Raw genomic sequence first — 16,630 nt, forward strand, 5'->3', positions numbered from 1 at the left:
TGTGACCCCAGAAAGCAAAAAGAAGAGGAGGAAAAACGTGACAGAGACAGAGGTACAGTAAAGATAATCTGATGAAATTATTTGTCTGTTGCATTGCATTGCATTAGTTATCTAGCAGAGTGTAGTGTTAACTTGCTAACTTGCTTTTGAACGATAGTAGGCTTTAGCCTAACATGGTTTGCTAATCAATAAATAGCTAGTTTTAACATCAGTTAATGTTAGTGCAACCGAGCGTTTTGGAAAATAGTAATGTAGGTTACTTCTCCCACCTCACATTCCTCAGGGAAATTTGTAAAGATTAGATCTATTCAGCAGGTGTTATACATTTGTCTACATTTTTATTGACATCTGGCTAGCTAAGGTTTGCCCTGCTTGTAATAGTCAATCAACATGCAATTCCTTTTCCACCCCTTTATATATCATAGTTGTTAGCCTAGTTGTTTCTTGTTACAGTTCATATTGTCTAAAGTGTGTTTATAGTGTTAAACTTTACATCAGTGTTAAAGTTCATATCATTAATGTTAATACTCCATAACTACATACTTGTAATTTGTTGTGTCAGTACTGGTTTCTTTAATATCTTATTTTGTGGAGTGCCTTATTTATATTATATTTATAATTTATTGTATGTCACTTGTTTACAATTTTTTTTTAGTTAAATCTTATATTTTGTGTAGGCTATTTATATTGTATTTATTTATTTTTTGTATTTATTTATTGCTAATTTATTCTACTTCTTGTTAACTTATTTTCTTAAAATAAAAGAAAATGTCAAAGACAATCCCATTCAGTTTCTTGTGTGAGTGTATGTAAATTGGCAGTGGAATTTACTGTAATGCAAGGGGGGCGCCACCTAAAATCTTGCCCCGGACGCCAAATTGGTTAGAGCCGGGACTGGTTTTTCGTGTTGTCTGTCAAAACACAGGTGGAATGAATTCTTTCAGTGTTCTATCAACCATGTTTTATTTGACTATGGAGGAAACGTAATATGACTAATATGAATAAAGCGATTAAACGATTAAATTGAAAAAGTGACATTTATTCCTTGAATACTTGAGATGACCCATGAATGTAATGGGTAGAAACCCCTAAAGCGTTTCTTGGACTGTCAAACAGCACACTGGTTATGTCTTTACGACAGAATACGGTTCATTTAAAAACAACGAATACCAAATGCTTAAAATAGTTCAGGCCTGAAGTCCCTTTAAAACCAGTCCGCCAGATAGGTATTGGGAGAGGAAATGGCCTTTCTCTCAGAGACAGAGCGTAGTGGCGAGCCTACATACAGAGAGGCCAACTTAATGATAGCATGGCAGCAGTTATCGGTTATGATTTCCATAAACAGTCCAAAAACACAGCAAAGAATGTTATCCTCAATAATGCAATGGATCAATAAACGAATAATAATAATATTTTTAAAAAACTCTCCAAATATAGAAATGAAATTAATCGGGCCATAATCAATTAATCAAGGCCATAACCAACCCAAAGGAACAAAACATGCAATTTGACCCTAGCATACAGTACATTAAAGCGGCTATGACCGTATTACACTAAGCCAAAACTTCTATGGTTAAACAGGATTAAGGAGAAGTACTTCACTCGGAGGAGAGACGAAGCGTGATTCGCCCCACCGCAGAGTCCACAGCGCCGCCTCTCTCTCTCTATCTCTCCCCAGCCGAGCTCCCGTCACTGGGGTAGTTGCACCGTCAAGCTGGATCCATTCGGTGGTTCTGAACTCTGCAGCGCTCTGCCACCGCACTCTCATCACCCAAGCTGTTTGTGACGGTTAAGTCTGTCCCTTTGTCTCGGCGCTCATCACAGGCCCGGCTAATTCTTCACCGTCTCCTGTTCTCAACTCCTCCGCTTCCCACATACACATCTGTCCAAAGAAATCTAGCCTCAGGCAAAAGAGCTCACCTCCCCACTCTGTGCACCAATCATCCCCCCCCCCCCCTCTCTTGAGTGGCCAGGTGCAACAGGTTACACAAAGGAAATACTCAGTAAGTGCAGTCTCACAGGTGCAGCCTGACCTGCGCCTCTGTACTCCCCGACGCTAAGTCCACCATCAGTGGACTTACATGTCACTCTCACTCATTGATGACGACAACAGCTGTTGTCGAACTTGGACTTAAGGCAAAGCATTTCTGCAGCATGATCTGCTGCTCCATGTATTTATTTTTGGTTAGTATGTGTTAGTGTAATGTAATTTTTAATTATCACTCTTTGCTTTCACTTACTACAGTATTTACAACACAATAGCTCTGGTTGGCCCAGTATTATCCAAAAACAGGAATTTTGGGGTAGAGCTAATATATTAAAACTCAATATGTTATTCAGTTTCTCATATACAATACATCATGAGATCAGGTATGTTTATCTGTTATCCACCATTAAATCATTAATTGGGCACATCAACAACAACTATGAATCTGGCAGCAGCAAAAATGTTGTAACAGCTCCTTAGTGCTCATGTCCTACATCATCCTATAGCTCCAGAGCTTCTCTGGAAAATAATGTTATCAAAATTCTTTAAGGTCGAACAATCACACACTGATGTGGTTACTTCCACATCCTGCTATGTTTAGCAGAACATGTTTCGAACATGTTGGAATGGTATTGTGGTATATTTGATGGTGATGATGTGAAGATGATGAAGAGAAGATCTCCGCTGACACTGTCTTTCTTGCATATAGAAGTTTATTGCAAAAAAGTCCAGCATCAAAACAAGCACTGCAGTAGCTTGTGAGAGGATCCGAGCCAATATGGATCTCTCTCCCAACAGCTCTCAACATCAGTATATATATATGTTAGTCGTCTTTACGATTTACAGCGAGACACTGGGCTCTCACTCAATGACCTCACTTTATCCAAGAGACAGAGAGAAGGGAGGAAAGGCCCTCTTCCTGTTCCTTATATGTATATGTTCATGGCTACTAACCTAAACATAAACCCAAAGAATAGAAAGACATACATGGAGCTTCAGGCATTGCAAAAGAGTAAAAACCATATATGGAACGTCAGACACTACAGTATCATTACAGCTGGACAAATACTTAATGAAAATATGTTAGCAATGACAAAGTCAAGAGAAACTTTGGTCAAAATTATTTACATATAATCAAATGTACACATTTGATTGGACTGGACTGCCTCCCTGCAAAAGAAAATAACAAGCGGAAGTCGTTACACTCGTAAAAAGGCAGAAAATAGACTTAAGCCTATAAAGATGCTCTGGGTTATGGTTACACTCATAAAACCTAAATGACACACAAGTCGTATTCAGCCTGTGTGGACAGTTGTATTGATTGAGATCTGTTCATCCATCTGTGCAAGACGATAAATTAAGAAAGTGCCGGATTTGTGTTGACTCAGTGTTAATCACAATACAAATATGAGTCATGTAGAAAATATAACCCTTTGTATTTATTTTATTTGATGCTGATATGATACCTTGGATTGTCATGACATCAGAGGAAAAATACAATTTTATGTAATTATTATTAATTAGAAACTGGTGTGAATGCACAAATATCATGTTACCACATGAATCTGTTGTGGACACCCTATTTGGCATGTATCCCATTTTTAACTTTTGCTGCATCAGCAAGTCAGATCCAATATAAAGAGTCCCAAGAGAACAGAGCAGTGTGTGGTAGAAGACCCCTGAGGACTCCAGCTTGTGGTAAGTTTACCTACTATGTGCTTTGGAGTAATTCAGTGTTTTACTAAGAAATTATTTTAAAATGTGCATTTATAACTTTTCTCCATGACTGAAAATATTTAATATGTTTTAAACAGGATTGTGGAATAACAGACTTTTGACAGAGACAGGGTCAGGTATGAACACCTTTTATTTAATTGTTAGGTATTTTATGTGAAACATTTCATTAAATTCAGTTAAATTTTGGATGATTTGGATTATTGTTAATCTGATCACTAGTAACTCAGTTTAGGAGGGAATTTTAACAAGCTCAAGATCAAGTCACTTGTGATGTGATATAATTTGAGGAGAGATATTTAATCAAGTAGTTGAGCTCAGTAATTGTGGGCCGGGTCAGTCACATGAGCTGAGTCAGTAGCTTTAACACAGATAAATAACATTACTCTTTCATTATTACCTCACAGAAGTAAATTGCCACCATGAGTACAGACGCAGAGATGGCCGTTTATGGCAAAGCTGCCATTTACCTCCGTAAGCCAGAGAAGGAGAGAATTGAGGCTCAAAGCAAACCATTTGATGCCAAGGCTGCCTGCTATGTGGCCGATGCCAAAGAGCTGTACTTGAAGGCAACAATCATCAAGAAAGATGGTGGCAAAGTCACTGTCAAAGTCCTTGACACTCAGGAGGTTTGTATCTTAAAGTAAGACTCAACTGGGAGGTAAATGTGATCAGCTCTCATTGTGACCAATGTCCTGTTGCAGGAGAGGACAGTTAAAGAAGATGATGTCTCTCCAATGAATCCTCCCAAGTTTGACAAAATTGAGGACATGGCCATGATGACCCATCTCAATGAAGCCTCTGTCCTGTATAATCTCAAAGAGCGTTATGCAGCATGGATGATCTACGTAAGACAGTCTCTCTATTGAGCAAAGAGAAATACTGAAATTCAATGTATTTGTAGGAAACATGGAGTTAACTGTTCTATCTCTATGATCACTTTCAGACTTACTCTGGGTTGTTCTGTGCCACCGTGAACCCCTACAAGTGGCTCCCAGTGTATGATGCTGAAGTTGTAAGTGCCTATAGAGGCAAGAAGCGTATGGAGGCTCCACCCCACATCTTCTCTGTCTCTGACAACGCTTATCAGTTCATGCTTACTGGTATGTCCTCAACTTGACAATGTAGAATTTGTTATTATATAAGGTTTCTGCTGCAGAAATATATGAATAAATCCCTTGTTTTTTATTTTAACAGATAGGGAGAACCAGTCTGTCTTGATCACGTAAGTTTCCCATTTGTTAACATTGTTTAACATAATCAAACATCTTGATCAAATTCTTATAAGTCTGTGTTTATACGCAGTGGAGAATCTGGTGCTGGAAAGACTGTGAACACCAAGCGTGTCATCCAGTACTTTGCAACAATCTCAGTTGGGGGAGACAAGAAGAAGGACGCAGCACCAGGCAAGATGCAGGTATGTCATGATGACAAGATCTCTGAAAGTAAAGAATATACTTCAAGAAGAAAAGTCCTTGTCTGATGTCATTTCTAAAACTGGATTATAGGGGTCACTGGAGGATCAGATCATTGCAGCTAATCCCCTGCTGGAGGCCTATGGTAATGCCAAAACTGTGAGGAATGACAACTCTTCTCGTTTTGTAAGTATGGAGTGATTTCTACAAGAGAAAATTCTTGTTAGGCATTGCTCATTTGGAGAGACTTAAACAATTCCTCTGTTTCAAACAGGGTAAATTCATCAGAATCCATTTTGGCACAACTGGCAAACTGGCTAGTGCTGATATTGAGACATGTAAGTAACAATCTTCACAGCAAATACAAATGACTGGAATTGAGAATTGTCCATGTTGTGACTTATGAACAACATTTGTAGATCTGCTGGAGAAGTCAAGAGTGTCATTCCAGCTTCCTGATGAGAGAGGCTACCACATCTTCTACCAGATGATGACAAACCACAAACCTGAGCTGATTGGTATGCAGATTCAGTTGTTGCACAATGTTAAATGTACTTATAAGTATAAGTTAAAAAAAGCAGACTACTGATTTTTTCACTTTCTTTTGATCTCCAGAAATGGCACTCATCACAACCAACCCCTACGACTTCCCCATGTGCAGCCAGGGTCAGATCACTGTGGCCAGCATTGATGACAAAGTTGAGCTGGAAGCCACTGATGTGAGTGCTCTTCATATTTGAAATATTTTAAATATACTGCATGATATGTGAAAAGTGATATAATAAATGTAAATATTTTGTGGAAAACTCTTTTGAACACAGAATGCTATTGATATCCTGGGCTTCACTGGTGAGGAGAAGATCAGCATCTACAAAATGACTGGTGCTGTGCTCCACCATGGTAACATGAAATTCAAGCAGAAGCAGCGTGAGGAGCAGGCTGAGCCTGATGGCACAGAGGGTGAGTATAAAGTGTCATATCAAAGGAGTCAAGTTATTAATCATATTGATTTCTGTTATATCTTGAACAGTCACCGTCACATACTGTATGTATTTACACTATGTATTATTGTATGTATTAACTGTAAATGACTGAACTATTTTCAGATGCTGACAAGGTTGCTTACTTGTTGGGTCTGAACTCTGCTGACATGCTGAAGGCTCTGTGCTATCCCAGAGTGAAGGTCGGAAATGAGTATGTCACCAAGGGACAGACTGTTCCTCAGGTAAATGAAATATACTCTCATCAGTTTTTTTTTTTATAATTAATATATGAACTAATATTGGAGACGCAATTACAAAAAAAAAAAAAAACAACCAATTGTATAATATCAAATTCTGCATGAACATTATTCATACATTTGATTTTTATCATGTATCATCAGAAGCAGAAATATAGAATGAAAGTGACATTTTAATATGAAGTTAATTTCTCATTTATCTCAGTTATCTAAGTTCAGACAATAATAATAATAATAATAATAATAATAATAATAACAATAATAATAATGTACATAATAGCATATGTTAAAGTATCACTAATTATGAACATTAAATATGATACTCCTACTGACAAACCCACCCAGAATTTTCATTCTGCCATTAACCCCAGAATAGACTCTTTCATTTCTTTCAACAGAAAGTCTTTCAGTTCACATGTCTGCAATTGATTTTCCAGCTGTAGTAGGGAACTTTTAACAACAAACACTATCAAACCTGTGTATGCCGCCTGCCCAGTGCAGTGGTAGCAGGTGCTGGTCACAATCACTGAATAATATTTTTATATATGTTTTTTTTCCATTAATATTATATGTATTAAATTGTTCCCAATAGTCTATTCTCCTCATCTCATTGCTTTCCTCTTGGTTGCACTGCTTCCAATATAGTCTGTTTATGTCAGAGCTTTTATTCAATCAGATTTCAGCCCTGTGTTTTTACAGTCTATAGAATCAGCAGTGCATTCCCTGTAATTTAAGATAAATGGCAATGAAACTGTTGCCTCGCAGACCCTTTCACCAATCAGATTTCAGGTTGGCAAGACATCTTGTTAACATATTTTCCAGAATAAATGTATAAGCTGATAATATGTCAATATTTAGTTTAGAGCTTCTTATGCTGTGTGGGAGCGAACAGCAAATGTTAATTGATGTAGCTTTAGTCAAATCAGTGTTCCCTTTTCCCTTTTATTTCAGGTGCTGAACTCAGTGACTGCCCTGGCCAAGTCTATCTATGAGAGGATGTTCTTGTGGATGGTCATCCGTATCAACCAGATGTTGGACACTAAGCAGCAAAGGAATTTCTTCATTGGTGTCCTGGATATTGCCGGCTTTGAAATCTTTGATGTAAGCCCCGTTCCCCACAATTCAGCATCTAATACCTTTGATGACCTGTGAGAGATTAGGCTGATTATATGTCTCCACACAGTTCAACAGCATGGAGCAGCTGTGCATCAACTTCACCAATGAGAAACTGCAACAGTTCTTCAATCACCACATGTTCGTCCTGGAGCAAGAGGAGTACAAGAAGGAGGGTATTATCTGGGAGTTCATTGACTTTGGCATGGACTTGGCTGCCTGCATTGAGCTGATTGAAAAGGTACACATTCACTTTGTGATTCTGATGTATGTTATTGTTCTTAGTGTGCAAGAACACTGTCACTTCATGACAAACTGATTTCCTTTGTCCATCAAGCCCATGGGAATCTTCTCCATCCTTGAAGAGGAGTGCATGTTCCCCAAGGCCACTGACACATCCTTCAAGAATAAGCTGTATGACCAGCATCTTGGCAAAAACAGAGCATTTGAGAAGCCCAAGCCCGCCAAGGGCAAGGCTGAGGCCCACTTCTCCCTGGTGCATTATGCTGGTACTGTGGACTACAATATCTCTGGCTGGCTGGACAAGAACAAGGACCCACTGAACGAGTCTGTCGTGCAGTTGTACCAGAAGTCCTCCGTTAAACTGCTGGTCCATCTGTATCCTCCTGCTGCTCCTGAGGGTATGATACAGAATTAACAAAAGTTAACTACAACAATTTTAAGAATGTTATATATTGTATATTTTTAAGTAATTGTAAGAGTTCTCCCCATAAATACTTTCTTCTAAAAAATGTCTAATTAATATTATCAACAGAGGCTGGTGGTGGCAAGAAGGGAGGCAAGAAGAAGGGTGGCTCTATGCAGACTGTGTCCTCACAGTTTAGGGTAAGCTTTGATATAGAAAACTGAGGAATAATATCACATCTTAGTTTACATAAAAACCAATGTGAAAGATTTCATGATGAGATTTACAATTTTGTATCTACAGGAGAACTTGGGCAAGCTGATGACTAACTTGAGGAGCACTCATCCTCACTTTGTGCGTTGCCTGATTCCCAATGAGTCAAAGACTCCAGGTACATATATAACATAATTCCAAGTGAGTCAGTCAAGAGTGGTTTGGTTTTGTTGGTAAAGTTCAATTTTGTGCTGGTCCAAGTGGGTTGATGACTGTTCATTCACAAAATTAATTGTGAAATGTCTTGACCACAGGTCTGATGGAGAACTTCCTGGTCATCCACCAGCTCAGGTGTAATGGTGTGCTGGAGGGTATCAGAATCTGCAGAAAAGGTTTTCCCAGCAGAATCCTCTACGGTGACTTCAAACAGAGGTATCAGTGAATATATTTTGAACGTTTTCTAATGTTTGACTGAAACTACAAAACAAATGCTGACACAGACCTTTAATTGTCTCATAAAAGGTACAAGGTACTGAATGCCAGTGTCATCCCTGAGGGTCAGTTCATTGACAACAAGAAGGCTTCAGAGAAGCTGCTTGGATCAATTGACGTTGATCATGACCAGTACAGATTTGGACACACAAAGGTAAGCACCATGCTTTCTCTGTTTTAACGTAGTATATGTACCACAAACTTTTAGTTTTTTTCTGTCATGTTTGTTTTTTTCTGTTAATTGGTAGTATATCTCAAAAATACTTACCTAAATTTGACCATGGACCAAGGGAGAAGTGATTAATAAATGTTAGAAATGCAGGTCAGTCATCATGTAGCCAGTTATACAACAACTTTTCCATAGAACTCTTGAACCATGTGGAGTACCTAAAAGTCCATTTTCATTATCTGTTTGTTCAGGTGTTCTTCAAGGCCGGTCTGCTGGGTACCCTTGAGGAGATGAGAGATGAAAAGTTGGCAACTCTGGTCACCATGACTCAAGCTCTCTGCCGTGCTTACCTCATGAGAAAGGAGTTTGTGAAGATGATGGAGAGGAGGCATGTAGAAAACAGATCATTCTGGACACACAGTCATGGCATGAAAAATCCCAACCACAATTTCTATAACAACAATTTCTTGTCCACAGGGAAGCCATCTATACCATCCAGTACAACGTCCGCTCATTCATGAATGTGAAACACTGGCCATGGATGAAGGTGTACTACAAGATCAAGCCTCTGCTGAAGAGTGCTGAAACTGAGAAGGAGCTGGCTCAGATGAAGGAGAACTATGAGAAGATGACAAGCGACTTGGCTGCTGCCCTGGCCAAGAAGAAGGAACTGGAGGAGAAGATGGTGTCTCTTCTGCAGGAGAAGAACGACCTGCAGCTCCAAGTGGCATCCGTGAGTATACATGAAAAGACAGTTGTACTTTTTCATGGTTTGTCAGTCAAATGTTAATGTACTAAGACCTATATTCATACAATGATCTAGGAAGCAGAGAATCTGTCAGATGCTGAGGAGAGATGTGAGGGACTCATCAAGAGCAAGATTCAGCTGGAGGCCAAACTCAAAGAGACAACTGAGAGACTGGAGGATGAGGAGGAAATCAATGCTGAGCTTACTGCTAAGAAGAGAAAACTGGAGGATGAATGCTCTGAGCTCAAGAAGGATATTGATGACCTGGAGCTTACCTTGGCCAAAGTGGAAAAGGAGAAACATGCCACAGAGAACAAGGTTTTTAAATATTAGTATATAAAATGGATCAAGTGAAGTCAAAATTATTACCTGTAATAACAACATCTTTCTTGCAAACGTAGGTGAAGAACCTAACAGAGGAGATGGCCTCTCAGGATGAGAGTATTGCTAAGCTGACCAAGGAGAAGAAAGCCCTTCAGGAGGCTCATCAGCAGACTCTTGATGACCTGCAGGCTGAGGAGGACAAAGTCAACACTCTGACCAAGGCCAAGACCAAGCTTGAGCAGCAAGTCGATGATGTAAGTTTACAAAGTCACTTGGATTGGCAGAACAAGGTTTTCCTTGAATGTGATAATTACAAACTCATACCAATGTGCAGCTTGAGGGTTCTTTGGAGCAAGAGAAGAAGCTGCGTATGGACCTTGAGAGAGCCAAGAGGAAGCTTGAGGGTGATCTGAAACTGGCCCAGGAATCCATCATGGATCTTGAGAATGACAAGCAGCAGTCTGAGGAAAAACTGAAAAAGTAACACAATTTAGTTTTCATTTCTATTTTAAAACAATCCATATGTTTCTAGACTTGTTCAATAGCATGGATGAACTCTTACTATGCACTTTATTATTCTCACAGGAAGGACTTTGAAATCAGTCAGCTCCTTAGCAAGATTGAGGATGAGCAGTCAATGGGTGCTCAGCTTCAGAAGAAGATCAAGGAGCTTCAGGTAACTGATATATTGTGTTATATATAATGTTAATACACACATTTCTTACTTTGTGTTTGAAAAGTTAAAAGTTACTGAGAGACCACACACCTACATTCAACAGGCCCGTATTGAGGAACTGGAGGAGGAGATTGAGGCTGAGCGTGCCGCTCGTGCCAAGGTTGAGAAGCAGAGGGCTGACCTCTCCAGGGAACTTGAGGAGATCAGTGAGAGGCTGGAGGAGGCCGGTGGTGCCACTGCTGCTCAGATTGAGATGAACAAGAAACGTGAGGCTGAGTTCCAGAAGCTCCGTCGTGATCTTGAGGAGTCCACTCTGCAGCATGAAGCCACTGCTGCTGCTCTTCGCAAGAAGCAGGCTGACAGCGTTGCTGAGCTGGGAGAACAGATCGACAACCTCCAGCGTGTCAAGCAGAAGCTTGAAAAGGAAAAGAGTGAATACAAGATGGAGATTGATGACCTCTCCAGCAACATGGAGGCTGTTGCCAAAGCAAAGGTACACAGTGCATCAAATTGTATTTTTATACCAATATTATAGATGCAATAATTGATATCATAAACAATATCTGATGACTGATCTGACCTATTTTTCTCTTATTAGGGAAATCTTGAAAAGATGTGCCGTACTCTTGAAGACCAACTTAGTGAACTGAAGACCAAGAATGATGAAAACATCCGTCAACTTAATGACATGGGTGCACAAAAGGCACGTCTCCTTACAGAAAATGGTATGTATAAGACAGCATTCAACTACAGTGATCTTCAGTGTATGACTGAGAAGCTGAACACAAACTAATGTTTGATGATATTTTTCACACAAGGTGAGTTCAGCCGTCAGATTGAAGAGAAAGAAGCTCTTGTCTCCCAGCTGACCAGAGGCAAACAGGCCTTCACACAACAGATTGAGGAGCTGAAGAGACAGATTGAAGAGGAGGTCAAGGTGAGAAAATTTGAAAAATGTGCACTGTTAAAAAATTATGTGATTGATTTAGACATTTTGCACACTGAACATATATATAAATATTTTGGTAGGCCAAGAATGCTCTTGCTCATGGACTGCAATCAGCCCGCCATGACTGTGACCTGCTGAGGGAACAGTTTGAGGAGGAGCAGGAGGCCAAGGCTGAGCTGCAGCGTGGAATGTCCAAGGCCAACAGTGAGGTGGCTCAGTGGAGAACTAAGTATGAAACTGATGCTATCCAGCGCACTGAGGAGCTTGAGGAGGCCAAGTGAGTAACATTCAAACAACTAAATGGTTACTTTAGCAGTGTAGTATTATAGTGTCGCTCAACTGACAATGGTATCACTAGTATAAGTACTTGCATTCAAGCAAATTTATCCAAACATTAAGATGTTTTTCTTTGCATTTGTTGAGTACCATTGAATATGTTGCACTGTGGCACCACTTTTGTGTTTTCAGATTTTAAAAAATATGCAATTACAGGAATTCATACAGATAAAAATGTGTTGCACACGGTCATAGGTAATTGTAATTTGAAGGTTTTCAATGAGAGACAAATTGCACCTTTTCCAAACAGGAAAAAGCTGGCACAGCGTCTTCAGGAGGCTGAGGAGCAGATTGAGGCTGTGAATTCCAAGTGTGCTTCTCTGGAGAAAACCAAACAGAGGCTCCAGAGTGAGGTGGAGGACCTCATGATTGATGTGGAGAGGGCTAATGGACTGGCTGCTAACCTGGACAAGAAGCAGAGGAACTTTGACAAGGTAACAATGTTTACCTTGTGTAGTCAATCATACAAACAATGAAAATTATTTTTTTCTATTTGTCCTTATGTCTCTACATACCTAACTGAACAATATTAACTGTGTCATACAGGTGCTGGCTGAGTGGAAACAGAAGTATGAGGAGGGTCAGGCAGAGCTTGAAGGAGCTCAGAAGGAGGCTCGTTCTCTCGGCACTGAGCTGTTCAAGATGAAGAACTCCTATGAAGAAGCTCTGGATCAGCTGGAGACCATGAAGCGTGAAAACAAGAACTTGCAACGTGAGTTCCTACCTGACTGAGTTGGCAACTAAGCTGTAGTTAGATTACACTCAACACATAAGTGTATGTGTTTGAATCAAGTATTCATATTTTACATTTTAAGGATTGTCAATATTAAACACATGGGTCTCTCTGCAGAGGAGATCTCAGATCTGACTGAACAGATTGGTGAGACTGGCAAGAGCATCCATGAACTGGAGAAGGCCAAGAAGCAGGTGGAGACTGAGAAGGCTGAGATCCAGACAGCTCTTGAAGAGGCTGAGGTAAGAATTCTTCACTGGAGAAGTTCTAAAAAGAAATTCAACATGAAGAATGAATGAAAAGTCTGAAGGATGAGATGAATCTTTCATTCTTGCACATCATTAGGGAACTCTGGAACATGAAGAGTCAAAGATCCTGCGTGTCCAACTGGAGCTCAACCAGATTAAGGGTGAGGTGGACAGGAAGCTGGCAGAGAAAGATGAGGAGATGGAGCAGATCAAGAGGAACAGCCAGAGGGTGACTGACTCCATGCAGAGCACTCTGGATTCTGAGGTCAGGAGCAGGAACGATGCCCTGAGAATCAAGAAGAAGATGGAGGGTGACCTGAATGAGATGGAGATTCAGCTGAGCCATGCCAATCGCCAGGCTGCTGAGTCCCAGAAGCAGCTGAGGAATGTGCAGGCACAGCTGAAGGTATTGTTAGACATAGTGATGTTGTACAAACTACATTATAGTGAGTGTACCTCCAGATTGGTGTTCATGTGAACATTTTCCTGATATTTTTTTAGGATGCTCAACTGCACCTTGATGATGCTGTGAGAGCCCAGGATGACCTCAAGGAACAAGCTGCTATGGTGGAACGCAGGAACGGTCTCATGGTGGCTGAAATTGAGGAACTTCGAGCTGCTCTGGAACAGACAGAGAGAGGTCGTAAAATCGCTGAACAGGAGCTGGTGGATGCCAGTGAGCGTGTTGGACTTCTGCACTCTCAGGTGAACAGATAATTTCTTCAATGATTCAAAATTTGAGGGAGTTTTGAAATAACAACTAAATCTTAATGCCTAAAAAATTAGACATGTGATAACTTAAGTGACTAATTTTTACAAACCTTTTAGAACACAAGCCTTCTGAACACCAAGAAGAAGCTTGAGGCTGACCTGGTCCAGATCCAGAGTGAAGTTGATGACACTGTTCAGGAAGCAAGAAATGCAGAGGAGAAGGCAAAGAAGGCCATCACTGATGTAAGTTTAAATTTTATTTGTTCTTCATTTTACTGTGGTTGAAATGTGTGTTATTTCTCTCCATTATATTGCTAATAAACATTTAATGCTGTCTCCTCTAGGCTGCAATGATGGCTGAGGAGCTGAAGAAGGAACAGGACACTAGCGCTCACCTGGAGAGGATGAAGAAGAACCTGGAGGTCGCTGTTAAGGACCTGCAGCACCGCCTGGATGAGGCTGAGAACCTGGCCATGAAGGGTGGCAAGAAGCAGCTCCAGAAACTGGAGTCTAGGGTAAGACTGTCATGTTAGGAATTACAGGGTTGAAGCAAGACATTCATATGATATGAATACTTGATAACTTATTATTTTCTGAAGGTACGTGAGCTGGAGGCAGAGGTTGAGGCTGAGCAGAGACGTGGAGCAGATGCTGTTAAGGGTGTCCGCAAATATGAGAGGAGGGTGAAGGAGCTGACCTATCAGGTATAGTCACCTTGACTTTTAACATGTATAATGCAAATCAATCTAATACTATACTTCCCATTAAAATATGGAAATGTATCTTTTCTATTACAGACTGAGGAGGACAAGAAGAACGTCACCAGGCTGCAGGATCTGGTTGACAAGTTGCAGCTCAAGGTGAAGGCCTACAAGAGGCAGGCTGAGGAAGCGGTAAGGGCAAAACCTTTATTTTAAATCATGAAAACTTGATACTGTGTCATATTTCATGTACAGTATATCTGCTGACCTTTTTGCACATGTAAACATTTTTATTGTGTTGTATTCCAGGAGGAGCAGGCCAACGTTCATCTGTCCAAGTGCAGGAAGATCCAGCATGAGCTGGAGGAGGCTGAGGAGCGTGCAGACATCGCAGAGTCCCAGGTCAACAAGCTGAGAGCCAAGAGCCGTGACTCTGGCAAGGTAAAGAAGTACACATTTAAGTTTCATGAAAGATATAACAAATGGTCTTCCAGTCATGATTGAAACAAAAATCTTTATTGCCTTAATTTTTATAAATTTAATAATAGATTAATCTGCCCTGTCTATGCAGAGTGTATGTATGTAATGTAAGTAATCATCTATTTCTTTTTCACAGGGAAAAGAGGCAGCTGAGTAAAGCACTCTAGTTGATGGCTTATTTCTAATCATAAAATATGATGTAAAATATACCACAATAAAAGGACCATATCATACTATTTTTGTCTTCAACTGCTGTCTGTATTATTCTGATCTTATTGTGTACTCGAAGAAATAATAAATGTGAGATTTGGATCATTTTTGATACAGCTGGACAACATTCTGAAAACTTTATTGGAACATTTGGCTACTTAGTTATAGGTAAGAACTGTTTTAATCACCAAAAAGGTCTAAGAGCACTTTTGGACTCACAAAGAGAAATTAGAGAAACTGGTTAATGAGAAAGGAAAGGGGCCTCACTGTAATCCCCAGCTTAAACCTTTGCATGAATATGTAAGTGGCTTAATGCAAGATGAATTTTCATCTAGAAGTGTTACCTAGAGGCCACAAACAACATTTAAATGAGAAAGTTAGACAGTTCAGTAAACTCGGGCATACCCGAATCATTACTTGAGTGCATACTTTTGGCTATGATCAAAATATAGTGCCCTCCATAATGTTTGGGACAAAGACACATTTTTCCTTGATATGCCCCTCTGCTCCACAGTTCAAAATTTCAAATCCAAAACCAATCAGATGGGTATTTGCATACATTTTGGTTTCACCATGTTGAAATCACTCTTTACACAATCCCCTTCATGTCAGAGCGCTATAATGTTTGGTACATTTGGCCTCACAGGTGTTTAAGATTACTCCATTGTGTTCCATTACCTCAGTATTGCAGGCATAAGAAACCTGAGCTTATCTCTAAACTTTCAAACACCTTTGGAGTCTGTAGTTGCCATTGTTCATTATGGGGACAAGAGCCATGTCAGTGAAAGTAAAATAAGCTGTTGCGAGGCTGAAAAACAAAAATAATAATCAGACCTTGAGATTACCAAAATCAATTGTGTGGAATATTGTTAAGAAGAAAACATTTTATCTGCTCATGTTCCAGTATGTACCTGCAAACTCATTGGGTGGTGCTTTATCCTACAGCAAGATAATGATCCTAAACATAGTGCTAAGGTAACACAGGAGTTTTTCAAAGTTAAAATAAAAAATAAAAAAATTGCATGGTCTTGAATGGCAGTCACCCGATTTAAATCCAATTCAGCATGCATTCTATATGCTGAAGAGAAAACCTAAGGGAACAATGTCAAGGAAACAAGAGCTGAAGATGGCTGCATTAAAGGCAAGGCAAAACATCACTAGAAAAGATACTGAACACCTGGTGAAATTGCAGATTTCAAGCAGTCATTGCATGCTAGTTGGGTAGCACACTGGTGCACTGGTTAGCACTGTTGCCTCACAGGAAGGAGGATCCTGGTTTGAACTCTGGTTCGCGCATGGTCATAGACATGCAGGTTAACTAGTGACTCTAAATTACCTGTAGGTGTGAATGTGAATGTGAATGGTTGTTTGTCTATGTATGTCAGTCCGGCGATGAACTGATGATAGGTTCAGGGTGTGCCCTCACCTCTCATGTCAGCTGGGATTGGCTGCAGCCCAGTCTAGATAATGGCTGGATAATGGATGGATGGATTGCATACAAGGGA

The 16,630-nt window shown here is 40.1% G+C and overlaps 1 protein-coding gene across 1 annotated transcript; it reads left to right on the plus strand.

The window, feature by feature from the left end:
- Positions 1-4,128: 4,128 nt before the first annotated feature.
- LOC108901853 (myosin heavy chain, fast skeletal muscle) lies at positions 4,129-15,129 on the plus strand. Its single transcript, XM_018703506.2, has 39 exons — positions 4,129-4,350; positions 4,426-4,569; positions 4,668-4,824; positions 4,919-4,946; positions 5,027-5,138; positions 5,230-5,322; positions 5,411-5,474; positions 5,556-5,654; positions 5,752-5,855; positions 5,958-6,096; positions 6,243-6,361; positions 7,328-7,477; positions 7,560-7,730; positions 7,827-8,130; positions 8,265-8,335; positions 8,439-8,526; positions 8,663-8,780; positions 8,871-8,994; positions 9,261-9,397; positions 9,487-9,742; positions 9,833-10,075; positions 10,159-10,335; positions 10,416-10,561; positions 10,667-10,757; positions 10,861-11,250; positions 11,356-11,482; positions 11,576-11,694; positions 11,787-11,983; positions 12,293-12,476; positions 12,589-12,754; positions 12,893-13,017; positions 13,121-13,429; positions 13,525-13,728; positions 13,852-13,977; positions 14,079-14,249; positions 14,334-14,438; positions 14,532-14,627; positions 14,745-14,876; positions 15,052-15,129. Exons 1-39 carry the CDS (start codon positions 4,144-4,146, stop codon positions 15,070-15,072), a joined length of 5,814 nt encoding a protein of 1,937 aa, XP_018559022.1. The 5' UTR covers positions 4,129-4,143; the 3' UTR covers positions 15,073-15,129.
- Positions 15,130-16,630: the final 1,501 nt, after the last annotated feature.

This window comes from Lates calcarifer, linkage group LG10 (genome assembly GCF_001640805.2).
Source record: "Lates calcarifer isolate ASB-BC8 linkage group LG10, TLL_Latcal_v3, whole genome shotgun sequence".
NCBI lineage: Eukaryota > Metazoa > Chordata > Actinopteri > Centropomidae > Lates > Lates calcarifer.

Coding starts and splice junctions, on each gene's coding strand:
- LOC108901853 (XM_018703506.2), top strand. CDS start 4,144: ATGAGTACAGACGCAGAGATGGCCGTTTATGGCAAAGCTGCCATTTAC. Junction 7,478..7,559: donor CCGGCTTTGAAATCTTTGAT/GTAAGCCCCGTT, acceptor GTCTCCACACAG/TTCAACAGCATGGAGCAGCT. Junction 14,877..15,051: donor AGAGCCGTGACTCTGGCAAG/GTAAAGAAGTAC, acceptor TCTTTTTCACAG/GGAAAAGAGGCAGCTGAGTA.